The sequence below is a fragment of the Haemaphysalis longicornis genome, unplaced genomic scaffold (genome assembly GCF_048455015.1).
Source record: "Haemaphysalis longicornis isolate Haplotype H1 unplaced genomic scaffold, Haemaphysalis longicornis Haplotype H1 scaffold_2, whole genome shotgun sequence".
NCBI lineage: Eukaryota > Metazoa > Arthropoda > Arachnida > Ixodida > Ixodidae > Haemaphysalis > Haemaphysalis longicornis.
Window position 1 is genome coordinate 177,824,657 of NW_027526295.1, and position 27,127 is coordinate 177,851,783.

Here is a 27,127-nt window from a genome sequence, read left to right on the forward strand (position 1 = left end):
GTCATGGCGGCCGCTCGGCGTTTTTCAGTCGAAACCGAAACTGGCACGAATAAACGACGCCGTAAATGAATGTTTACGCTGCGCTCGACCGTCTAATCTGTCATTCTATGATTAGTGGGCTGGTAGGCACGCATAGCAGCGAAAAAAACGTAACATAAAAATTTCGTGTCAGTACTCAATTGCGCTGTACGTGTCTTAAAGGTGTGACAGTTGAGTGCCCCGAGATGGTGTACAGTGGTCGGATAGTTGATCTGGTCCGACGTGATTGCTTTTTCACTTCGAGAAATGGTTTATCACTTTTGTCAGTGTTTCGAGACCACCATCATATAAACGTGATTCAATACATTTCGTATTTTTGCTGTGCGTGCGTGGTATATACGTGAGAGGGGACAAGGGATTGTTTCGTCGCAGGAAGAAGGCAAGGGAATTCAACCGAGTTTCGCTGTCTTTCACGCAGGGCGCAGCGGTGGCCACCGCGCTGACGCTGGCCTTCCAAGCTTGGGCTGTGACGGGCAGGCTCCTGTACGGGCTCAAGCCACCCAGGATGCCAGTCACCTTGGACCGCTGCCAGCAGCTCGGCGGTGGAGTAGCGCTATCCGCCTCTAACTTAACAAGCACCCTCACGAATCTAACAAAGTGAGTGCACGTGTGAAGGTTGCCACGAGCGGCGTTTTGTAGCGGGAGCTACAATGGCCATATTCTGGCCGTTTCGCTGTGACAGGTGGCGCAACCGCGGTTCCCTAGCTGGCAGTGGTTCCTAGGGAACCTGCGGCAGCTAAGGAACCTAGCGATTCCTTAGCCACCGCAGCTGGCTACGCTATTATCTCTATGGTTACGCACACCCAGGCATAACTGAGTTGAGACACAGCGAATTTTTTAGCGGCTTCCGCATTGTCCCTGACGCATGGGAAGCGGTTGGAAAAGTATGCCCCAGGAGACGACAAACACGGTTTTTATGAACCACTATATGACTCCACAAGACTAGTTTAGATGCACCCTCTCCCGTGCCCCAGATCAGAAAGACCCTTTCGCGTGGCCGGCACTTTGCTTCACATGGCGAAATAGATGACAGGATCCGCCGCTCTCCCATTTCCGTACATAGTGGCGAAGGGCGCACGCAGTGGCATCAAAAACATCAAAAACGCATATGCAAGAGCAGCTAATTCTGCGTGTTAGCTGCCTTCACGTTAGCGGCCCCACGTATGAGTGTGGTGCACGAGGAAAACGTTTTTCTGTCCTTGTGTTTCCCTTCGGCATATATCCTCCCGTGCTGTGAACGGGTGTTTCATGCCGCGTTTTTGCAACAAAGCAAGCAAATACGGGAGAATTTTTTTTTAAATTCACGAATATATATGGTTCTAAAAACGAAAGCGATCCCAATTTACAAAGTGCTTGTTGATAACCAGGCTTTACTGTACACCAAATGAGGGAACAGCATTTTTGTTTGCAAGGTGCATCCAGTTGAAGTTTGTGGTAGAGAATGCAGGCAAAAGCCGCCTCACCTGGAGTCAAACTCCTGGGGCATCAAGTGTGTTTATCTAGCACAAAATTCAGATTCATTCAAAGTTCATTTTGAGAACTTGTTAATTAGTTTGTACAAATCAAAACCAAGTAGACGTTTTACACCCGGATGCTACACCTGAGCTATGGCGCGCGCGCCAGCTGCATTCTGTAACGCCTCCGAAATCTCGTTGCACAAGGAAGACTGCAGGCAAAACGGCCGTAACTGGATCGCCTCCCATACAATCAAAAATAGGGGCAAAGTTTATCTCCTACGCTTTTATTTAAGTGCGAAGCATAATTTCTTTGTTATCGGGGAATTGCTCATATACCTCGCAGGCATGTTCTGATAAGGACCTCAGGATTCGTATAGGAAAGGTGTTTCGTGGTACGACTATATCCTTCTCATTAATACTGTATGCTGTGGTGCACTCTTTACAGACAAGCGGGTGATAATTGGTTAGAAGGCCAACCAGTCAGCCCGGAAAACGAAACCGAGATAATAGCGACAAGGAATGCTCAGCATTAGAATGGTTGGCGATGGCACTAACAGGGGATGTGCACGACAGCGTCAGCTGGGCATCGGTCGCACATGGAATTACGAGTGTCTAATGCATGCGGTAGCATATTCTGCCCCGCGGCTACGTGGCTGTTTCTTTTGACTTCGTCGATATGCACGCAGGGAGGCAGACATATTCCCCGTCTACCGGCTGTCGAGTTACTGGGGTGGCCTGTTTTCTGCGCTGGCTACCGTCGCCATCGGGCTCACCATCAGTGTACTGACTGGTACGTGTGTGTGTCCTGCCGTGCAAAGAAAATGGTCCTGGATGAATGACGTTTATAGATAATGGACGTGTGGTGGTCTCGAAACACTCGCTCGCTATCACCTCTATTAGCCACAGAACAAAAGGCACACCACTTCTCTAACAAATGTAGACTGTTAGCAGAAATACATGCATTTATATGCTGCTCAAATTTGCCATTTGTTCGATTCAAAATTCCTTTCAGTTGTGTCATGAGGACGCAAAGTTTTAACGCGGTAGCATTCCTTATCTATACCTTCCTTCATCCTCACCGTGGTTTTGATATCTGAAACAAATAATGACTGAGTACATTGCACATGGGTTCCTGGTCAATCCAGTTTGTGATCCTACCTTTAATATCTGCCCACAGTGTACCAGGAAAGCAATACTACCACATTTAAAAATACTACTGAGATTTCTTTCTAGGGACGACAGGTTTCAGCGAACATCTGTCGAAACCTGTTGACTCGTAGGTAATTACCTGCGAGCCAACTTCACAACGTTGCACCGCAGAGATGCAGCAGCAATGGTGTCGGTAGCAACAGCCGGCAACGTAGCTTCGGCTGCAAAAGTGTAGGCATTCTGTGATGGCGTCGACTACAACTGACGTCAAACTAGCTGTGGCGCAGTGAAACTGCAGCCATTAAAGGGCATATGCCCATCCAAAGGGTTTAAAATTGGACGATTCACTGAATGAACGGGTAAAAAGGAAGCCGTGCATTTTCAATGAGACTAAAGAAAATGAGTAGATCTGAAACTTGAGTTTACGCGATTTGCTCTATTGTTAGAACCAGTCCTTATTCTCCAGCAGTTATCCATTGGGCTCATTGTATTTGCAACGTGGATCTTCCTGACAAGTTGGCCATTCAACCCAATTTTGCAAGTTCCTTTTCTAGGAAAAATGTGCAGCAGAAAGAGATGAAATTTGTCGAACCCAAAAATTCTCGCGCATGACAGCAAAAATAACTGATGGCAACTCTATCTAATGCGCCTTCCCAAACCAGCTGTACTCAGATCTCAGAGGCAGCTGCTCAGGTGTTTTGATTTTGCGAACAATTGGGCAAATAAGTTTAGAGAGACATGCATGTATGTACAACTACATACTAGTAGTCTTTTTTGTAATATGATTGAGGAACTACTGTGGGTAGCACGGCTGCTGCAGACAATGCACATTGAACACTGTGTAGAGTGTGGTTAAACTGCCTCGCAAATTGCGAGATCGTGGAAGAGAGCGCGTGGCTGATTCGTCACAGGTGATGCTGCAGCTATAAGCAAACATCCGATGGCATGCGGCTATGGTGCCATTGCAGACGGACCTCTGCAGCTCATGCAGCGCTGTTTCGTCGTTCGCTTCTCTCCTCCTCCACTTAATTCCCTCCTCGTACTTGCGCCATATACCTTCGTCCACTCTCCCCCTCGTGCTTTTTTCGGTATCCCTGCCAATCTCATTCTCCACTGAGCTCCGCATTCGCCCTCTTTCATCCTCCCACTCGGTTATGACAGTGCTCAACCGCAGGAACAGGGGCTTAAGAACTGAGGTCTGGAACAAGAGGCAGACCACTTCTCTAACAAAAGTAGATTGTAGCAGAAATACAACCTCACCAATGGAACACTCAAGCACGCAAACAAGTGCATACTTCTTTAGGGTGATTTTATAGCTGCAGAGCAGAACAGTTCTGGTTTGTCTTGGTCATCTTTTAAGTAGGACTGGTTTAATCTGTACAGTATACTTGTTATCTTTGGCTGTGTGGGAAAGTGTTGAAACAACAAATTTATGATTGCATTGAATGTAGCAGTAGTGAATTAACATTTGCAATATGTGCATTAATTTTGTTTCTCTCGTGATATCTCCACCCTGTTATGGACATTTCAAGTTGTAGTTCAATTTCTTCTCGTATAAGGCTGGTTCTGCCGTGGTAATAAAGAGCTCCTGATGGCTTAAGTCATTTGAAGCTTTCCAATATAACATCTGTGACCGCTATACCATGGGCATTTATGAGGAAGTCCGTTCAAAAGTGCATTTTTGCCTGCAGGAGGAGGTAATGACGTCAAGAGGCATCTTCCCTTCACAAGTGACGCCTTCATAAGGCTTTGGAGGAGATTTCAATTGCTTACGGGCCCAGAGTTGGTGAGTTAGACTGAGTCACTGAGCACACAGTTATGCAACCAAACACCCTGGTCATTTGATATCCTGGTACCATCAAATTAAAATGCATGCAACAGAGCATGTATGCATTGCAGTACATGAAACCTTGACTTTACAACTATACTAAAGCAGCAGTGCTTTGTTCTCAACCTGCAAGATGACTGTGTAGCACTCAGCTTTTCCAGGACATATTTGTCTTAGTTAATGTCTTATCTCTACAACACTCTCACTACGAACACGCACCTCTAACCCACATCTGCCACTTCTGATATTGAAGAAAACAGACGAAAAGGAGGTGAATTTTGCGATTGGCTACTGCCAACTTACCAATTATTAAAACAGTTTCGTGGGATTGCAGCTGAAGCTCGGGGTGCTTCAAATAAAAAGTGGCGCTATTTTTTGGCAATAAGGTGAATAAAGACAACCATCGTAAAACAACGCAAGAGAAATCCTCATGAATCAGATGTGGAAGCTACAAGCGACTCTACAAGCTGCAGTGGCATTGCGCCATCTCAAGTAGCTCTTGCAGCAGTCCGGTTACGAACAAACCGTGCCCATCATTTTCTCACGAGGCACTGAGGATCCATGCAAGCTTAAGCCATCTAATTGTAGTCGCCTTCATCATCCTAAAAAGAACAAAATCTATGACTAAGCAATTACGCAGCATTGGGCTAATACATGCCGGAACACCCTAGACTTTCAGTTTTTTCCCAATGGTGCCGAGTCAATGCACTTACCAACTGTTCATTCTTGGCTGCAACCCAAAGTACATCAAAGAACTTTTGCCGCATCATATAATGACGCAGCGAGTAGGAAATTTGAAAGCCACCTCTTTAAACACTAATACTTCCTCAGTGGTGGCGGCAATGCCCCTTGTCAAACAGAATTGTAGGGAGGTATGAGCTGCCCAATCTTTCGAATAAAGCAAAGTTGCATGCTGTCTTCATAGTCCCGTTAGGGGTTAACACGTGGTGAGGGCATCTGCTTCTCAGAATGGTTGTGCTTTCAGAACCATATATCTTGATTCTTGTTCCCAAATAGGAGCATGTAAAGGCAGCGCATTCGAACCTTCCACTTGACGTCTACGACTGCCATGCTTGGTCACTCCACCTAAACATGTGTAACCTGCCGTGATCCCCATCTTCTGCAGGACCACGATGGACAAGTCAGGAGCCATGAAAATGCTGCCGAGGTTTTTGCAACGGAAAACACGCACGTTTCCACCACAAAACTGTAACAAGCCTGCACCGTAACCACACATTCTCTCCAAGCGTGCCCATGCCATCAGAATGTGGATGATATCAAACTGCTCATCCAAAAAACGCACACAAAAGTAACCCATTTCAATGACCTAGAAAGGGGTCCTTCCTACAACAATGAACTCAACATGCCTAGAAAGCTTCTAATACTCCGCATTAGCATACATATTGTGCCATCTGATAATATATTACCAGCTTTACATGCCAAAAAGACTGGAGCAAGAGTTCCAGTGGGGTTCAGTTCTTGAGTGTGTCTTACTTACGTAATCCCACTTGCAAAAATCAATGGCGCTTTTTTCTAAATTTAGTAAGCAGCCACTTCTCTTCAAAGACTGACTTTTACCTGAACTAGACCCCTTTCTAACATGTTTACTGATGTTTTGACAATGTTTACTAGTCACCAGCACTTCCTTGGTATCAGGGTTTCGGAACGAAATGCTTTTTGTTTCGGTTTCTGTTTTGTTCCATAAATAAAAAGTTCCATTCAAGTTCAGCTCTGGAACAGAAACAATAATGGTTTGTAATGGTGCATAAAGGTTCGTTGTATCTCGCAAAAAAAAAAATTGAGAGCTGAGTTTCCGCTGTGCTCTGGCACCACTTACGTACAAGCGCGGCATGAATTGTAGCTGCTTTTGTTGAGAGTGCCACTGAAACTGCTGTTTTCGCTGTATGCTGTTGTAATCGCGCCAACTTCTGCATTCTCTTTTTCTTCATTTTATGTCATTTTTCTGAAATTCTTTGCTCGTTTATTTATTTAACTGACGGCAATCTCCCACCTCGCTGCATGGAAATGGGAGTGAATGTTGCAATACCCCAACTTTCCACTCAAACCGAAACAATTTTTTTCCGGTTTTGCTCCTGAGCGACATAATAAATAATGTTTCGGTTGCGTTTTTGTTCCAACCAAAAATATCTTTTCTTTTTTTTTTCATTTTTTGTTTCCGGCTTTTGTTTCGTTCCTACACCCTGCTTAGTATAAACTGCACATCAGCGACCTGTCAACAGCCCATCATCAGCCTGGCTTCTTCACTCAGTGCATCCAATGTTTTCATTTCAACATACAAGCCATCCACGGTCTCATGGCCCAATTTTTGTATATTTGTGACGTTCTTCAAGCGAAGTTCTTCATTATATGTCTTAACGAGTAGCTTTCAGCTATATCACTCAATGGCACAGTTGCTGTTAACTTAGTGACTGCGTGTATTTTACAATAGGAACCTAAAGGGTATGTTGCAATAATTGATGAAAAACATGAAGGGAGCAGACAAGCAGATGCGAGTGCTGGCTATACTCGGAAGCTTGTTGTCGAGTCATTGCATCTTTGATTTCCATCGCATCTTTTAGCTGGGCCCAAGCCAAGGTTACACATTAAGTTTCATTGTGGACACATCACATCTCACACAATATAAAATATACAAGTATACATGCTAGAAAGACGGCAACGAGTAAGTGTACTGCATACTGTTGTTCGCTTTCACCGTCTCCACAAGCTGTGTGTCGGACGCGTGTGGACTTGTTGAAACTCTACGGTTGGTGCAAGGAACATGCATAATGTAGTAATCGACTGCAGCACGTCAGGCTGATCCTGTGTTTTCAAGAAGAATTAAAGAGCGTGGAACAAGAAAGTGCTTGACTCTTGTGACTTTTATTCACCATGTCATGAGCACACATGTCTCACAACAAGCTATATATGACTCCTACAAAAAAAAATCAAAAGAAACTTTGTTGTTATCCAACTTGCAATGCCAGGCACTGCGCTGAATAAGAACGCCCGTCCTTGTATAAAAACATACACTTAAAAAAGAAGGAGGCGACAGCGACTGGTGCGAATCACCCCTCTGAGAGGCCGTTGTATCTTACAGTTGATGCCGGCGTGTGCTTCTAGCACGTCCTATACTGCACGCCCACAAACATAGCCAAGAAAACAAAATAAAACAACTAGGTACTACACCGACTTCGAAATGTGAACATGGCGCAACAACAATGAATCCTCTCACACGAATGGGCAACAAAGAGAAACCACCACTCTCACAGCACTCCTGATGCACGCACGCACGTACACATATCTGATGAGCAGACTCCTGACAAGTCACGTTGAGCATCGATCCTGAACACAGGCGTGTGCACACACGTACACACACACAAACACACGCACACTCTCACAGCCAAATGAACGATCACTGTGGCAAGAACTGCACCAAATGCCAAGCATGGAAACCGGGCAGACAGAAATGCATCAGCAGCCCATATTCCCCTGGACAAGCAATCGAACGGTGTGCCTCTCCTGCAGACAACGACGAATACTTGTGGGGAACAAGGCCGAGTTTGGTAACATCGTCTTACAACAGTGACGCTGGAATGCCACGTAAAAAATGTTGAGCACATAAAAAAGACAAACGGAAGCTTTGCTAAACCTTCGCTGTCCGCAAAACGCTATCTGTTAAAGAGACATTAAAGTAAGTTGCAAACATCGCATAATAGCTTATTCTGCTAGTTTACAGTGTGTAGTCCACGTTCAGAGCCTTTGTGGCCAATTTGCATGCACTTTGTCGTAAAAAAAAGAAAAAAAGTGACTTTTTTTTTTTGCACAATCCTCCCCACGAGTTTACTTATGACAACAGACTCGCAACTTCACAGGGCAGCATTCAGTGAATCCCGGACAAAATTATCCTGTGAAAACTGTGCTTGAACAGGGACCGTGTCAAGTTAACTATAAAATGTGCAAACATAAAGTTTTGAAGGTGGCTAAAATGCCATCAAACAGCACTGAAAACCAGTGCAACATGAAGCAATTGCAAAGCACTTTGCGCCTTCACTTCTTTTTATCTTTAAAGGCCAACTGCAGCAAAACTTCACCTTGGCCAAACTTAAAAACCAACTGGGACATGAATGATGACCCCACAAAATTCCTTGTTAATCAATTAGAAATGTCAAAAATAGCTCCACGGCAGACAACATTGTGCCCACCAGCAAATCACGCAAACAGCCCTGAAGCCGGATGAGTCACTTCAACCTGGTAGTAACGGCCAAGCTCTTCTCAATTTCTGTTTCAAAATCGTGGATTTTTGCTTGTCGCTTGCGGCGTGCGCATGCAAATTTCAGCTGTGATATTTTGAACCCTCACAGTCTATTTAGGCAGACACATACATTCACAGTAGAACCCCCAAAAGTAGGACTTCCAAAATACCGCGTGAAAGTATCGTATAACTGGGGTGTCGTATGATCAGGGTATGGGTAAATGCCAACCTGGTAGACAGTCTCGCGTGATAGGTTTGCCAAGAACTATTCTAAACTACTATATTTAGCGCACTCTTGCGTAATTTTGAACCTTTAGCTAAAATACCAAGTTTCTTAAAAAAAGAAAAAAAAACTATTTTGTTTTCCCCTCCCCTCCATAGCGTCTGTGCTAGCCCAGCAGCCATGCGTTGCACACCATGCAACCCCCGTGCCGTCTGGCGCTAGCCCATCAGTCCACCTTACGACCGAGCAAATTGAGAGAATTAAAAAAAGGCGATTGTGTGAAACTGCCAAGGCCAAGCAAAATGAACAACAGTACGAGGTGGCGATGGAAAAAAGGCGGGAAAGAAAGGAACGAAGCAACAACAACAGTGCGGTATCGAAAGACACTGCAGAGCAGAGAGCCGAGAGAGGGGAGAGAGAGCATTGTGAAAGGAAGAAACCTGGATCGAGCTGCGAGGAAAGCAGGTGTTCGGTCATCGCCGTGGAGTTGTGTCATATCTTTTCACGTTTGTCGGCTTGGAGAGGTGGGAGTGGGAGCTTCAAATTTGCGGTCCACCGGCCACCTTGACTATGACTTCTCGCAGTTGGTGCATTGGCATTCTGCTGCCGCGTGGGGCTGTCGAAGGTTAACTCCCGATCACCAGTACCCGCCTGTTTGCTTGCGTTTGTTCAGCAAGTGGTCTTGCCCGCCTGCGGACCTTTGCACATCAAGCAGCGTCAAGCTGGGGTTTAAGAATAACGGTCGGGATGAGGCGGCGAAGCGGTGTAAAATATGGGAAAAGCGCCGATTTACCCCCACCAAGGACCGTCGTATGAAGTGGACTGTGTGCACTGAACTGTTGTATAATCGGGGTTTTTAATGCATTGTTTCTATGCAGAGTTTTCGTGGACCGCGGTGATCCGTCACAAGAAGCGGGTCGTCATAAGACTGGGTTTTCAAGAGGTCGAAATTTTCACTGCAGCTGGCCTTTAATATTAATAGACAAAATCTCGAGACATCTGGAAAGTAAGGAAATATAGGATTACGCGAGTTTAACTGCGAAATTCACACACACATACACAAAAAAGCAGAGTTCAACAAGTTACCTTCAGTGTCCCTTTAAAGTCTCTGTTGGCTGCAAGAAATATCTTATGAGAATCCAACACCAAATTCCAGGTGGGAAACTGGCAATGTGTGACAGTTTTGTTCAAAAACAGCAGAAGGATGTCTGTAGGCGTAATTGGTCTTTTCTCTTTTTAACATTTAAGTCATTCTTCACAATGAAAAACACATGAACAATAGTTCAAAATACATGCCCAGACTTGGCAAACCGCACAAGTAACATAACTCCTGCCAATGTAAACTTTCACATATGAAGTGCCTTCAGTCTTTCAGTCGACACACAAAAAATTACTACTAAATTACTTTTAAATTACACCATGGCATACAAAAACAAATTAAAAAAAAGTCTTCCTTTCAGCATCACCTGCTCCTAGTGCAGTGTAAGCTCGTGAATAAAAGTACTGCCGGAGCGTTCTGTGTGGCCTCCGAGAAAACACGGCACATAAACAACACATTTGATATGGAACAAATGCCTGGAGTACTCGACGAGTGTTTGTGCTTTACATCCTGTGGCTTCCTTGGTGTCAGACGGGCGAGCCCTTGTTTTCCGACTTCTTGATGGACTTTTTCCGCCTTGCTGCTTTCGAGGAAGACTCCGCCGCGTCTTCGGACTCTGACTGTGTCTCCGAGGGAGCCTCGGCCCCCGTTGCTGCGCCGTTGGGAAGCTCGCTTCCCGGCGCGCCAGCCGGTTTCGAGAAACCACCACTGTTCATCTTCTCAATTGCCTTCCTCAGCTTTTTACATGCAACAGGAAGAAACAGACAAGGCTGCCCATTACGGTCCAACTCTTCTTGCTCTGTGCTAATAAAATGCCAGCTTCTGTTTTTGCAGCATGACACTGAAAGCGGTAGACTTGCAAACCCTTTAGAGTGACTAAAATTGCTAGTGAGAGATATAAATTACTCAGGTTTTATACCAACAGGAAGCACAGTCTCGTCTGGTGATGTATACGCACTGCCTTTTAAAAACAATAACGTGCAAATAGGTAGCAGCAGGAGGCTCACCTCTTTGAGGGCCACCACTCCGACAAGACGGCCTATAGCTGTGACATAGGCATGCTGGAGGCCCAGCATGGAGAATATGGAATGCACCTAAAGGAGCAGGCAAAACAAGAAGAGTAAAAGCTGAGCAAAATTTTAAAAACATGGTATGTCTGTGACGGCTGCCGTGCACAACAAATTCGATCCCACCTTAGAAAGGCAACCATACATGAAGACACAATGCATGCCCCCAACAGTTGCCACATTAACAGCAAGAACAGACATGGTCATTTGCACCAACAGTGCTGTTATTGCATGTACTTAATTCCAGCGTGCTCATTTTCTAACCTGAAAATTACGTCTAAAAATTACATTCCCATTATAACCAAAAACAAACCAGAACAGTGTTCGTGACTACCTATTGTTATCGAAATCACAGGGCAGCCGTGGTTGTAAGTTTGCATGAGAAAGGTGCCATAGGTTCGACAATCATCTACAACGTGAAATTTTCATTTAGTGCCGGGGTAACCACTGCAGAGTGTTCCACAGTCCCCACATGGCAAACACTGAAATAGAAAAAATAGAGGCACAGGAGGCAATTATCTTTTTGCAGAGAGCAAAGGCGAACTGCACGCATTACCTCGGCCGCCTCCATGCTTTCCCCTCACAATAGCACAGAGGTCACAGCCCTGCCAGCAAGGCTCTGCAGTGCCTTGCAAGTGATTGTTGCACCCAATTGGGTACAAAAAGCAGTTAGAGTAATACGGAAGAATCTCGATAAACGGAAATCGCATAAACGGAATTGCCGCCTAAACGGAACTGGAGCCTGTAAGTTGGTTGGTTTTGTATTCAGATAAAGTAAAAAAACTTTCAGTATTCGCAACTAAAATTTCCGCCTCACTCTGTCAACGGAACCGAAAATGGCTTCTTGTCAAACCAGAGGCTTATTTAATAACATCAGCTTTTTCCAGGTCCGGCTGTTTAGTCTTTTTCTTTCTTTCTTTTTTTTTTAAAGCCACGTGGGCCTCGTAAGCCTGGTCTCGTTAGTACTCGGCCGTGTTAGCGTGGCGAATGCACCATCCCAGTTCTTGTTCTAGTCGTTTGGTCCTGACTGGAGTCACCGAGGTTACAGGGCTTAGCTCCCCCCACCTCGTTTGTGCCATCGTGGTGCTATTCATGCTTCATTACCGTGCTGCCGTCTTCTAAATTCAATGGCTCGTAAGCACTCGTGAAGTTGAGGCCCGAGACGTGCACCCCATGCACTTACATTAGAAAAGAAAGGACATCATTCTTGACTTCGAAAGTGGGTCTTTGATGCATTTTCATGCATTTTTTTGGGGCACAATGACTCATTGTTGCCAAATAAATTTTGTGAATGTTGTGCCTAAACCTCTTTAGTTTTCTTGCTTTGTGAAAAACTATCAGCTACATTCACTTTACAGTGAATGTAGCCATGAAATATTCTTAAGAGTGTGTACGCACATAAATTTGCACTTTCACACAACTCTCAGTAAACAGAACTCCTGAACTAATTTTTTCAATCCCTTGAAGTTCCGTTTATCGAGAGTCTCCTGTGGTACAGTGGTATGCTTTCTGCTTGTAAAGAGGCTGGCACTCCGTAAAAGCCACCCCGTCACTGAACTTTTTTTTTTTTTTGTAATATTTGTCATCTGAGTAGGGAGGCAGAGCCTGTATGCTAGTCTGTACACTATACGGTGATTAGAAAGTGAGTAAGAGCTGCTCTTAATCCAGTAATAAGTGAAGTTCCGACCAGGGGTTTCCCCAGGCATCGAATCAAGGGGGGGTGTCTCAATGGCTCTGGGGGAGGGGAGGGGGGTTCATAAACTAGAAAAGCTGTTTTTTACCCCACTAGTTAAATAATAGACGTCTGTTAACCAAACGCTCATCCCCGTGACGTACGTTTTTCATTTTCTATATATATAAATATATATATATATATATATATATATATATATATATATATATATATATATATATATATATATATATAAATATATATATATATATACACCTGAGAGGCGGTGCTTTCTATTCAATCTAAGAAAAAAACAAATTTAGAGAAATTCATTTTTTACCATGAAAGGTCCGTATTCAGTTTTTTTTTTTTTTTAATTTCTCGCCATTTTTCAACGTATAAGGACATTTTCGAACTTGTTACCAGGTCCAGTGACGAAATTTGAGTCCTTGAAACAATGTTTAGGTAGTACACGAATTATGCAGCACTTATAAATCAGGCACCGATTGTACGCTCCTGATTTATTAAAACGCCAGGATTAGCTTCCGTAGCGCTTCGCCTCGCCAAATTGCCCATTTTAAATGTACATGCTGAAAGAGCTTCTGCAAAGATTACGGTTGTAAACAAAGAACGGCATCGAATCAATGAAGAAAGTAAATTATATGTGTGTTTATGTGCAGGAGGAAAAGGTCCATACAAGGACTGACAAGAGTGAAATTTGGGGATTCAAGGGGGGGGTGTCCAGAAAAACTAGGGGGGGTCTACACACCCCCTAGGGGGGGTGTAGGGAAATCACTGGTTCCGACGTTTCTAAACAGCTTCTCCAGTGCTAAAACTTCTTCCCTTTCAATAAGGTCCACATTAGAATTCAGAGTGGTACATTACAATCGAGTAAATACGGTACTGCCTTTTCGATGTATTGAGTCATTTACAGGGTACTGTGAGCTGCAATTCACCTGTTGCTAGGCTCCACAAAGTAGCTACTACATATAGAGCATGTTGAGCGGTGTGTAAAGACTTTAACGCAGGCCAAGATGGTGGAAGCCAAGAAGCTTGCCTGGTTTTAGCACTACTTCCCATGCTCTCAAAGAACCGTAGCGGTACTCGCCTACCTTGAGCAGTGTGGTCCTCTCGACCAACTGGAATGGTGCTGGGTCAATGTGGCAATGGGTGTAGTCTATGGGCTGGTTCAGCTGCTCCTCTTCCCACGACAATTGCTGGTTGGGAAGAATGGAAGAAGAAGGAACTTCAGATAAGAGAAAGAGAAAAGATAGCAAAGGGAATAAAACATGCTAGCAGAACACCGAGGTTAGCCTGTGCGCTGATACCACCAGGAGAAAAGAAAGAGGCAGGCTGAAGAAGCCACGCTTATTTCAGCACCAGTGTGCGTTTATTAGGAATGTTGGCTTATTTGAAGCAAAATGGTCTCATTTTCTAACGCAGCCAGCAACTAACTGTGACAAAATAAAAATTACCAGATTTCTCGCGCTTCTGCGGGGAAAGCAAAGTGCACAAGAGACGGCTGCCGCAAAAGTTGCGCATTTTTTGTACGCAACGGATACGGGGCATTAATAGTAATGGGACGCATGTGGCATCTACGTGAAATGTGCACCTTAATGTCAGTTAAACTCGCGGCACTTCGACTTACAGGCACACTATGCCTCACAATGTGCATTCAGCAAACTAAGCCGTTTTTTTTTTTTTTTTTTTTGAGGAAACAAGTTGTCGCATAGATGTTCAATAAGTATCTTGATGGCCGCTGCTGAAAAGCAGAGAAGTGCCCATTTTTCACTCAGTAAAAATACCCAAGTTTTAATTTTACAACCTTAACGTTTCGATTATTTAAGATAGCCTTCTTATAGCCGGGCCATTCACTCAATGCACAGGCAGGTGCACCTTATTACCAGTGGCACCTTATTAAGTGTTCTTTGCTAAAGCATCATATGAACTTTCAGTAGGTACTGTTGGGACAATGGCCCCATTTGCACGCCACGAAAGTTACCACAGGCATAGCAGCAAACTTCGCTCAAGGAATGGTTGCTGCATTCAAATATAGCATATTTTGTTAGGAGATGTGCTGCGTCACATAAGCGGTGTCGCATATCACGGCTCGAGGCAAGAGGATGCATTCAGAGCACAGCTACAGCATCACTTCGTTTTCTCCACATACCTCTTCTGGAGACATGTCGATGATCCTCTCACGAGGCTGCAATGATGCAAACAAACACCAGTCAATCATTAAGTACAATAGTGACCTCAAAGGTCATGTAACTTGGGGATTTAGGTCTAATATAATAAAAATGTGTTTGCATTGTTTAATTTCTATGTATTGGACTGAGTATATCTGCAGCTTGTGGAGACGGGTCTTTTTTCTGTGTACAGGAAGAACGCCCATAACACAACTTAGATGTGCAATTCACATCTTTGATTACAAAATTGCGTTAGATGGTGAAGGGGTTAAGACTCAGTGAATGACATGAAAATACTAGTGCCAAAAAACTAGCCTTCTATGCAGACAAGAGAAGGGCTAACAGTGTATAAATAACATGAAAAAATTAGTCAACTAGCACACATCATGAAAATTCCTATTCATGCTAAACAGAAAGGCAGCAGTAGCAAGCAATGGAAAAAGCTAGAAAACAAATTTTCTCACTTACCAGCTGTACACGTTTTGTACTTGTGGGAGTGTTGGGTAAACTGGCATCCTGTCCATGACAAAGATATAGAAGCATTACTAAGGGTGCAAAACATGACTTCAGCAGGGCTCATTAACTTCCAGTTACAGTTAAACCTCGTCATAATGATATTGCGGGGTTGCCACAATTGTTTTCATTATAACCAATATTTCGTTATAACCGTAACGGGCATTTACTGCAAATATTATGCATTGTACTTACCCAAAACAAATAGCGGGCAAAATTCCACCTTGCCGCATGGCAGTGCACTACAAAATAACCGCACTCCGGAGATAAAAAAGGAAAAGTCACGCACCTACTTTATTGCAGTTCTAAATACATAACTCTTATTTCAAACAGTCTTCGCTGCAAAGATGTCCGCAATCGGACATCGATGCATCTTCCTGATTCGAACGACGGTTCGCTCAGCTTTGTGCCCGATGTGACAGCTTTCATCATAGCTGCCATCTGGTATAGCATTATAGTCTCTCTCTGTCTTTCGCTTTTTCTTCCCGCCTGGTGTATTCATGTTGCTCGGATCACGCGTGCAGAATGATAAAAGATAAGACTAAAGCCGTTAAAAAAAAAAACGCACCCAACTTCAATGACATCAGCGAGTGGCAACAGTTGGCGATGCGTGCTGTGGCTGGAGGCCAGGCGTGCCGCGTGCATTGGCTGCATGCCGTGCGCAGCAGGAGGCAGGTGGGAACCACAGTGGAAGAATAAACTATTCTGCCACCGCGGTGGGCTTCACGAGCGCAACGTGTGCACCATCTCAAATTTGCGTTGGCACTGTCCTAAAATTGGCTCAAAATTTTATTTCCTGATGAAATTTGTTCGTGATAATCCTGTAATGGGCAAATTTTACCTCGTCAAAAAGAGGTTTTAAATACATTGGTTTCTTTCGGGACTTCCAAGGGGAATTACGGTTTGCTTGTTACATGTGTTATTTCATTATAACCCATCTCGTTATAATGAGATTTAACTATATAAACACTGACTAAAAATATGAATTGACACTCGAAATGAGCCCAGGGGTTCGTCAGCTCCTGCTGTGATTTTTGCGGTCTACGGGACTAAGTGATATGTGGTGACTCTCCATGTCTCCGATACGACAATGGGGCTGACTACGTGGAGCAGTTGCCGGCAGTTGTATGCAAGGTTAAAACCACCTCGTCAAACAACACATACATACATACACCGAACTACAAAAGGCATCCACAAGAGAGAGGGTTCGATAAATTCATTTTAGCGTCCCTTTATGAGGCAAGGAAAAAATTAAGGAAACGTTGACACGTCAAACAAAAAAGATGACGTAAAATGTCATGATTCACTCACCTTGTCAGGATTAACATCTTGCAGGGTTAACGATTTCCTAAATATTACTTCAAATGCTTGCCTTAGCCTTGAATCTGAAAAGCCGTTTACAGACTCATCAGCTCACAAACATCTGTTTTTACCAAAGACACCGCACAATTCATCATTTCAATGCGCTAATGGCGCACTAGAAGCTTGTTTTCTTCTACACGTCTTTTTTTCCAAGATAAATTATTTCCAACAAGTAGCAGTGAGGAGCACTGACATAACAAAAAAGCTGGGAGTTCAGAATCTGCACATTATTCTCTTTCAGAAATACAGTGACTCCCGTTAAGACGAGTTCAGAAATTTGTCTTAAATTAAGTAGAGGTATTTTGCATATGCATATAGAGAGCAAAAATGTTCATCTTAACCATAGTGTTCACGTTAACTGAGTTCCTCTTAACGGGAGTCCACTGTAGTTCACATTTCAATCCTTTTAGTGGGTCACAAACCAGAAATATCCACCTCGTTGCAGCCTGGTGTTTTCGAAGCATAAATCTGTTGGGACTAGCATGGATGCGGGGAGCCAACGAATCCATTGAAGCTTTGCAGATTAATATATTAAGTCACCCTTCATAACTAACAAACTTGTCTCAAGTGGAGCCAATACCTTGGGATGTGATCGTAGAGTAAGGAGACTGCATGCCATAATCTTTGAGGATTGATTTCTTCGGTGACTTTGGTGTCAGTGGAGGCGATGGTGGTGGTGAAGATTTTGGAGATGGCTGCAATAAGAATAACCAATAAAAATGAATCTGGTTAGCACGGTTTGGATGTGAAATCTGACCCTAAAAGTGATGTCTGCCTCAGACAATGCAAAGATCTAACACTAAGTTGCAGTACCAAAACAAAATTTCCACTGAAAATCCATCTCCAAATTGGAGTCAAGGAACCTTGGATGAGCTGTTCTCTCGCAAATAGCATCATTTGATTGACAATTTCATGCAAGCAGACACGGTTCTTAAATGAGAATTGTGCTGCCTCTTATGGCAACAATCCATATACCCAGCCAAGAGTGAAAACAACTACCATGACGACTGTGCATATGTGTGACAGTGCTAATCAAACAAAAAGATTTTACAAGTTGTTGCAAAGGACTGCAAGTTGTAGGTTGATTACCTGGGTTCAAAAAAACTGAAAAAGGCTTTTATATTTTCTTGCACACATAATGCACCCTGTTTAAACTTTCTACAATTTCGCTAAGAAACATATCAGGCATTCCATTAATTTCCAATTAGGTTGCATTAAGGTTAGGTCAATGCTTTATATGAGTACCTTATTTGCACTATTCTAACGCACACCTTTTTTAAATGAAAAAAGGTGTTGAAAAATACCTGCGTGTTGCAGTCTGACTCAAAACTCCAAACCAAAACCACAAACTTGAAACCGAAATGAAGCAGCCGGATGAATGATGGAGGCTTCGTTTAAATGCAAAGTAATCATCCTGGCTGAAATGGAAGGCCAGTGTCCCATGCATAAGGTGTCCTGGAGTCGTGTGTTCGCGATAGGCGAAAACAAAGGGACCACATTTTAAAGTGCGAAGGTTCATAGAAGGGCTTTCGCTACCTACAGAGTGTGCTGATTTATGTTCAATTAAATTTCTCGCGCAATTTTGAGACATATGTTAAGGGCATTATTTCGTGTGCGCAGTAGAATCGACGCCAAGATATTTTTGTGGTTTCTGGGTGCTGAATTTTAGTGCGCGTTACGAATTGTGCAAATACGGTATGTGCCCATGCCCTGAAATACGTACTCAAATTACTACTAACATTTTGACATTTATGTAAAAGTTCCATAAAGTTCTGTGGTCTTGTAGGGGTCATAGTAAAGCCACAAAGCACTCAGGCGAGTGCTCCAGTGTCACAACAAGTTCCTGACTTGACATTCCGCTCCCCAATAGGCATGAGCCCAGTGTGATGCGGAACATTAGTTCTTCTGTGTATTTTACAAAATCTCCATCCACATCGTGGAAAACAACCCGACACAAAAGCTGACAGAATGGCTACTGTGATGTCAACTTTTTTTCTAGTGTACGGGTGTGTCTTGCTTTAATACATCTATGCACCGACTAACCTGGCCCTTCGCTAAGTGAGCGATGCATCTCTAGACATGGAACGAGTTGCCTTGCCATTGTGTACACCACACGTTAGGCACATAATGCCTGGAAGAATTACGTGGCTTTTGATTTTTCTATTGCACTCAAAAGAACTCGTCCCGTGACTGCACGCACAAATCGCAGTCCAATCCTTGTTGTTGCCAGACAGCAGGCCTCCTGTCACTCCAAAACAATGTGCCGTGAGGCCTGTTGCAATAAACACGGGGATATGAGAAAAAACAAAACAAAACAAAAACGAACCCTTCCGCTGTTGGTGACGGGGACGACCTCAAAGCGTGACTGCCGGCGCTGCTCCATGGGACTCTTGCGTGCCGTCAGGTCCATGGACCGACGCCTGGCCACCTCCTGGAGACGCCGCCAGCGGCCCAGCTGCAGCTCCATCAGCCGCAGCAGTTCCAGCCGAGGTATCGAACCCAGGAGGATCATCGAGTCTGCACGGATGGAAAACAAAAGAGAGGAGTGAGGGAGGCTTAACACATCTTAAACAAATCTTTTTTTCTTTTGTTGCCCTTTTTGTAGTTTCTGCCTTGTTCTATCCAAAGATTTGTCTGTAAGTATGTGCATCATGACACTTGGCCATCATCATCAGGATGTGCTCCTCACAAACATTAAGAATGAAATAGTCGTGCGCCCGTTCCCTAGGTCACAATTCTGCTGCTCACAAAAGAAAATGGCAGATGAGTACACAGTAGGATGACATACCATAAAGGAGTGCCACTTTAGGAAAGCTATGCTGTTTTGCCATGATGTGCAGCTCGACAAAAAAATGCTGCACAGTCTTACCACCCTCGTGCTAAACTCGGCTGCCAACGTGCCAGGTGCGAAAATGTCGGTACGAGGAGGCTCACCGGGTGACTCGACAAGAGGGAAACAGTTGAGCCGTTTATTGGTGCGGAGCAGAAGCTTGAGGTCCTTGTAGGTGGCACCCTGCCAGATGAACACAATGTCCCGAACCATGATGTCCTCGACATAGATGTTGTGGGCCCTGTTCACAGTCGCAAAAGAGGGGAAACAGGCATATGCAAAAGGGAAGCAGAAGGTCGCGCAGAAGGGATCAGACAGGCAACCAAAGCTTGGTGTTGGTCACATGTGTGTCCCGAATACGGGAATGCAACTGCAGCATTTTAGGCTCTTGGATTATCAGTTCTGATCCAGCGGTGAACTCCCCAAGAAGAAATCTGCCATTCATTCTTTACATGGTAAATCCCTCAGGCAGGGAGAATACTCGTACCACTCACAAACTATCTGCGGTAAATCCAAGACTCTAAATCGAAGAGCCCCAGTATCAATCAGCACCACCATGTATCTCCTTAGTCTGAATGCAGCGTGAGAAAAATGCCGCTGTACTTGTTGTACCTGCACTTGCTGTACTTGTACCTGTACTTGTTGCTTTGATTTCAACATTTAAACATCATTTCAATCTGAAAAATTCTGGCAAAGAAACTGTTATGGGGTGTTCTGACAGCTCAGCTAAATCTGAAAGAAGATCTGCGGACCCCAGGGGGTCCGCGAGAGCATTTGAAGGGTCTGCAAAGCCTCCCTGAAAACTTTTACTCCCGCCATTCTTTTCTTGATTTTGACAGAACTTTCTTGCAATGCAAAAAGGTGGCTTCACCGCATTACATGTACAATTAGTTTCTCTGCGTAGCACCTATTTTAACATTTTATTTTTGCACAGCACACTAGCTATCAGAAGAAAAAAAAAACAGACCCACAAAAGGCATCATACAGGTGTTTAGAAGACTTATAGATTCAAGTACAAATTTCTTGACATTATGACACCAATCAACACATGCTCCATTATGGGGTCCCCCATCACTTTCGCAAGCCCAAAAGGAGTCCCTGGGGCAGTCATGGCTAAGAACCACTGTTCTAGAATATCTCGGGGCGGCTAGCGTACATTGTTTTCCTGACGATAAGCATGTCAAAAGCACTTTTGAAAACTGGCAGAGATGACGCAACGTACCCAAGATGCTGGCAGCACTCTCCGCAATGTTGGAGCTTTCAGTGCGACAGTATTCGTGGATCCAGCGGAATGTGTGTGCTATTCTCTTGAAGTATAAGTGAGGGGAAGTGAGGATTGGCTTGACTGTGAATTTCTGGCTTCAGCCACCAAAACCAAGGGCGCCAAGCCTTGTTCCTGGGATGCACTATGAACGACAACTTCCAACCAACCACCAGTATCATGAAGTGCAACGCAGAGACATCCTTGCCAAAACTCATAAGCCCAGGTGTAGCTTTGGTGCGCAAAACCTTATTGAAACCCATCCTTTATACTGTGGCCTTGTTTGAACTGCCATGCTCTACCCACTAACCTGAGTTCACAAGAACTTTCGGCCACTCATAAATACGGGGTAACTGCATGCTGTTCAGGCTGCCGAAAGCTTGTACAAAGGGGTCATGCAGCTTACTACTCAAGTGAACAACCGTCAAAATGGCAATGCTCAAAAGGTGCATAAGCAATTCCCATGTTGATGGAGTTACCTCACATAAAGAGCATCTTCAAGCTCAAAAATGTGGCATAGAAATTCACAAAGACACGGATCAGTGCGTATGAAATGAAAAAAAAAATGATAAATTTCACACGAGACAAATTCATTATGTCGAGCCCCTGCCTTCTTATAAGAAGCCAGCAAGTTTTAACCTGTTCAAACTCTCAAAGACAAGGTAGGTTCCAATTCATGGCACCCCAAAGGTCGGAGTGCTCCGAGTGACAAGTGCTAGCTGCAGTTAACTACTAAGGAGGTAGGTACTATCAAAGCCATTTTGTGGCCAGATTTGTGGCCAGATCGGCAGCAATAAAGAGGGCTCCAGCTTTCGCAACAGGCAGCACTGGAAGCACAACAACTTCTTAGGAGTAAAATTCTACTGCATGCACAGCATACTGAACAGTTTTTTTTTTTTTCATCCTCGATTTCCAGCCTATATAATATCTGCGCAGCCTATATAATATCTGCAGGGAACATGCACATGCCCTACCCCTTTTCCCCATGAGCGTGAGTTACCAAACAATCATTACTCAGGCAACAGGGGCATGGAAATGACACGAACAACCACAAGCACACTGGGCTCCTCTTTCCTACATCTCCCAGAACACCATGAAAGGTGCATTCCTTCCTTTTCAACACTGTGGTACAGTGATTCTCATAATGGGAGGAGGAAACCTCCACGAGCATAAGCAGGGTTCGCCAAGAATGCAATGAAAACTGCTCAATCCCAACCCGATGCCTCCTCGAGGCCACGATTCTCCTCTCGCGCGACATATGCGGCTTCATGTAATTGAACCAGTTCACTCGCTTTGTGGTGTCATCACATAAGACCATACACTCATCACTTTGTGATCACGGTTCCTCTACACCCTGCAAAGCCTTTATACACAACATGTGCATAGCACAAGCATACATTGCCCCAACAAAGTGTTTATTACAACCTCCTTCTCTCCATCCCATGATGTGCCCATGCCTATTCCTACATGTGTTTTATCAAACAAGTAAGGCCAACTCAGGTAAAAGAAACTCACTCAGAGGATGTGGACAGGATAGGAGGCAGGTATGGAAGCTTCTTCAGCTTGATGATTAAGTCGTACACTGAAGGTTGGAGCATCTGAGACACGGCATTCGCAATCAGTACTGCTATCTGAAATGTCGCAAAAAGAAAACATAGCAAAAGCAGAAGCATTAGAGCAGCAAGCTTCATTTGGATTTCAGAGAGCAAGAAAAAAACTATTTTATAACAGCCTGAGAGACTCAGCATCCAACTAGATTATTTAATCAATTGCAGCCACACAACGGGATTCCACTGACCATGACAGGCAGAATGTGTGACATCTGGCCAGTCATTTCAAACGCAATGACAGCGGTTGATATGGTGCGTGTGGCAGCCCCTGCCATGGCGGCGGCACCTGCAAGAGCATATGGAAAGATTGGATTGCGGCAGCCACGAATGAAAGACTTCTAACAAGACAGCATCTGCCAACTTTCAAGTACATAAGTCATGTCCCAATATTTATTTCATGTCTATTAAAAATAGCAGGGAAACAAGAAACTGCTCTGCTGCATTACAAATATTGGGCCTTTATTAATACCCTGCTGTATTCTTATTAGATGTGATATGATGCTGCCGTCATTGAGCAACTACTGAGGTGAATTTCTTCCATGACTCGTGGTGTCACAGAGAGGGCAGTTGAAATTAAGCAGACAGTTCGCCAACTTGAGGTCAGTAGGCAAGGAGTACAGGTTAAGACAAGAAAACACCGATGAATTGATACTAGAACCTAGCAGCATGCAGTAATGTGCTATGCTAGACATTTGTACCTGCAGGCATACACACACACCCAATATGTTTGACAGGGTGCTTTAACAACAATTCTAGCATTAAAAACATTTTTTTTTATGTCATAACAAATTCCATACAGGTGACAGACAAAGAATGTGTTACACACATTCATAAACTTCATCTGAAAAGGCCACCTGAAATTTTCTTGCTTTCTTTCACAAACTAAGACACCGTGCCAGCTGACACATTTTGGGGTTTCGTCTATTATTGCAGTGCACATGCTCACTTCCTTAACAGCACCTTCAACTCAGCCCAAGAAATATCATGACCACGAAAAATGGCAGGGCTGTTGGCTGTGACTGTAAAAGGACCTTGTTTGCCTAGAGCAAAATCAGGCCAGGGATCAGTTTCAATAGTAGCCCCAGACCCTGCCGAACTTGTGATGAACAAATGACAACATTACACTGCCAACACTGCATCACTTCAGTGCTTGTCCCAGGGCAGAAAAAGAACAGTGCAACGTGCCTGCCACCGCGTAGCCGCCCGGGATGACCTTGTTGATGTTGTCGCCCATGCGGATGCCCTCCGGGAAGAGGACGGCCATGGTCTCGCCGACGAGGCGGCCGAAGGCGGCGCCCATCTTGAAGACGGGGATGAAGAGGCCCAGGGGCACGGGGATGGTGGCGGCCAGGGCGGTCATCCAGAGGTTCATGAAGATGAACAGGGCCAGGGTGAGGAAGACGCGGCCCTTGGTGGAGCCCCAGTGGTTCACCACCATGTGCTCGTCCACGCCCAGGTCGCTCGAGGTCCACGTGAAGTTGGAGAACAGGTCGTGCACCGCCTCGTGCGTCGTCAGCTGGGGCAACCGGGAGGAGCAGCAGGATATAGTTTACCCACTTCCCACTGCTGGGCTCAAACAACTTCGTTCGCCCAACCATTCAGGGAGAGCTCACCTCAGCAGCCATAAATTGGCCAAGCCCCTCAGGAAAGGTAGCCGACGATATGAACACAGTTATGATAAGTGGATAGAGAAACCGACTGGAACGGGAAAGAAAAGAAACAATTAGGCCCCCGGTAAGCATGTAGATGGCACTTAAAGGCCAACTGCACTCAAAATTTCGCCCTCTTGAAAACCCCGTTTCCGTATAGTCTGCCTAAAAAGAAAGCAAGGTGCAAAATATAACAGCTGAAATATGCGCGTAGACACCGCAAGCGATCAGCAAAAATTGGCGATTTTGAAACCGAAATCAAGAAGAGCACGGCCATTGAAGTGAAGTTGCAGCCATCCAACGAGCAGCCGGACAATCAGCAGCTCGGGAGCAAGCCTGTGCGCAATCTCTACGTGCACACGAGGCAGCAAATGGGTGAAGCGTTCACAGCAGAACTCGACCGGTTCTCCAGCTATGCGGCTGGCCAGAGGAAGAAGCCCCCGTCGGTTGGAGCATCACAGGCGCATCATAGCTGTTTATGCAATCAGCCGGCAAGTGCAGCGTGGTCTGCGGCGGAGATTTTTAAACGCTTATGACTGATTAACGAGGTGTTTCACAGGGCTACCACTTGTGTCCCAGCTGATTTGGTGGTATACTTACTACACATTAAAAATAAATTTGGTAAAGGTGAAATTTGAGTGCAGTTGGCCTTTAAGCTACTTTAATGCAGGTCAGTTTCTAACATCGTCCAGCCCCTAACGGCCCTGCTAATGTGATGCGCTAATTTAGGAAAAGATTAGTCAGTGTAAGAGCTAAATAAGTCGCACAAAACGCACCTCGATAATGCAAGTCCAGAGCAGTTGATGCGTAATTATAAAAGTATGGTCTCCAACACGGAAGAAAACCCGCTAAAAATGACCAAACAACAGAACTCCGAAGGGGTTTTGGGCTTAGCAAAGGCACATTTCTCTGTACTGAAATGCATACGTACTTCCTTTGCAGAAACGCGCTCATGCGCTTGTGTTTTCGGTTGAACAACACAACCCTCTTGTGCATGTAGACAAAGGTGGCGCCAAGAACCCCGCAGGCCGCGCTGTGGGACAACAGTGGAGGGATGGGAACAAGAAAGAGGGAAAGGGGGGGACACAAAACAGCCCAGGTGAGTACACAGTGGCTGTCGCCCGTGTGGGTGCCATAAGCGGGAAGTAGAGAGTGAATGCTTACCCCATCACAGCGTAAACGACTAATTCAATGAGATCAAAAGGAAAATCCATTCTGAAGTTTGTCCGGAATACTGCCGTTATTGTGTCTGGATGGGAGAAAGAAAGGGAGGGGTGGGTTGAAGGGTGGGGAATGAAGTTAAGTGCAGATACTTCAATTACGTGTGAATTGAAAAACGAGGCCCTGAAAGGTCTTCAGCAAAACGACCTTCCCAGGTTGCTTAGCAAGCCAATGTGAAGAAAATTAGTTATTGTTCAAAATGCATGTTAACCATTCAGCACAGTGGATGCAAGTGTTATTATGCATTCTAATCACCATAATCACTTACTCATACGTGCCTTGCTTCAAACCAATCGAAAGTGCGGGCAACAAATCACCATGCCCTCACAAAACATAATAGCAGCAACCTTTCATGGCCTCCGCCACCCCCCTACCCTGAACCCAATTTCGAATAAAGCGGCACTACTACTACTACTACTCACAACCTCCAATGAGCAAACAATCTCTTGTGTATTACACACAGCAAATCAAAGTCCTGTTTGAACACAGCGAGTCCATGACATCATGCTGTGTCCATGTTTCCCCAGTACTCCAAAAAAATTATTTGGAACAGTAAAGATCACAACCAATTTTTACCTCTACAATACCACTATGAGTGTAGTGCTTTGCAGTTATTTTTGCTGTTCAGAAGTTTCACTCTTACACATATGGGCGCCCCTTTACCATGATTACCAACCACCACGCTCTGTGATGGTTCACTGGGCTTTGTGATCTTGCTGGTCATCTTGCCCCTGGCCATCCAGCCTACTGGTCCTTACGCAAGTCTCCAGAAATGCGGCTTCCTCGTAGCTAACAGAAGTGTCCGCCATCATGCAGATGCTGACTGCCTGTCTTGTTTCTTGTCTCTGAACCCAAAATAGATGCTGACAACTTTGACCGTTACTTGGCAGCTATTTGCTTCATGTTTCGCGACACTGACACCTTTTGCATTGAGCAGTGAAACGATCACAGCCTCGACCACTGTGCAGATTCCTGAGACTTCAATAACTCCTGCCGCTTCATTCTCCTCTTCAGACATCTTTGGAAGACGTGCTGTGTAGCACACATTTTCTTCTTGTAGTAGCAGCACATTTGAGCCTGGACATGCTTCGCACGATGCGTGATGATGCTGCTACCGGTCAGTTGGGCTCAGTGAGAACGTTACACCACATGTAGTAGCACTTCTTCTGGCCTCGGATGCACGACATTGTGCACTATATGCGACCCGGTGCCAATAGTGCCAGTGATACAAGCATCCTATGCACGCCCCATCCATACGAACTTCCCATCCAGATCGCACCGCCGTTTCTTTTTTTGAACAAGGGCGCATCAACCTCCTCGGCGTCCCTTTCTGCACTGTTTCAACGATAATCTATGGGTCATAGTGTGCATTGACCATCTTTTGCATCATGTGAAAACCGCGGCTGCCCCAGCTACCCCAGCAGCTGAAGCTGCCCCGTTCATGTTCTTTGACATGGCGGTACGCAATAAATCATCTGTGACTGTGGTCACCAGTCCATCACAGGTGTGTCTGAAGAGTTGTTTCACCCTAATTGCTTGACTGGATGTGCATATAGAATGCTCACCAACATGCTCGCCATATACACACAATGATTCTGATGTAAAGCATAAGGAGGAGCTGCTGTTTTTTCTATCCCGTATGCATACAACAGGGTAACACTTGAGACCACAGGCTACAATCCATTCTTCATGTTTTATGCTCGCAC

At 44.8% G+C, this 27,127-nt stretch overlaps 2 protein-coding genes across 3 annotated transcripts in view; one reads left to right on the forward strand and one right to left on the reverse strand.

Moving 5' to 3' along the window:
• LOC144169534 (sodium-coupled monocarboxylate transporter 2-like) overlaps nt 1–7,333 on the forward strand; it is an 81,184-nt gene extending 73,851 nt beyond the window's left edge. The window contains exons 13-16 of the mRNA XM_077698747.1: nt 458–636; nt 2,183–2,286; nt 4,337–4,431; nt 5,600–7,333. Of these exons, the coding sequence (XP_077554873.1) occupies nt 458–636; nt 2,183–2,286; nt 4,337–4,431; nt 5,600–5,686 (465 nt within the window). The 3' untranslated portion in view covers nt 5,687–7,333. The remainder of the gene's footprint in view (nt 1–457; nt 637–2,182; nt 2,287–4,336; nt 4,432–5,599) is intronic.
• Nucleotides 7,334–8,282: 949 nt separating this feature from the next.
• Clc-a (chloride channel protein 2) overlaps nt 8,283–27,127 on the reverse strand; it is a 132,238-nt gene continuing 113,393 nt past the window's right edge. For both annotated transcript variants that reach the window (XM_077698746.1, XM_077698745.1), the window contains 15 exons: nt 25,365–25,449; nt 25,132–25,233; nt 24,165–24,249; nt 23,737–24,067; nt 22,740–22,837; nt 22,457–22,572; nt 19,785–19,921; nt 19,177–19,367; nt 17,431–17,545; nt 16,800–16,873; nt 15,444–15,491; nt 14,957–14,992; nt 13,899–14,003; nt 11,055–11,141; nt 8,283–10,784 (listed from right to left, as the gene is read on the reverse strand). In XM_077698746.1, coding sequence (XP_077554872.1) covers nt 10,575–10,784; nt 11,055–11,141; nt 13,899–14,003; nt 14,957–14,992; nt 15,444–15,491; nt 16,800–16,873; nt 17,431–17,545; nt 19,177–19,367; nt 19,785–19,921; nt 22,457–22,572; nt 22,740–22,837; nt 23,737–24,067; nt 24,165–24,249; nt 25,132–25,233; nt 25,365–25,449 — 1,820 coding nt within the window. In that variant the 3' untranslated portion in view covers nt 8,283–10,574. The remainder of the gene's footprint in view (nt 10,785–11,054; nt 11,142–13,898; nt 14,004–14,956; nt 14,993–15,443; nt 15,492–16,799; nt 16,874–17,430; nt 17,546–19,176; nt 19,368–19,784; nt 19,922–22,456; nt 22,573–22,739; nt 22,838–23,736; nt 24,068–24,164; nt 24,250–25,131; nt 25,234–25,364; nt 25,450–27,127) is intronic.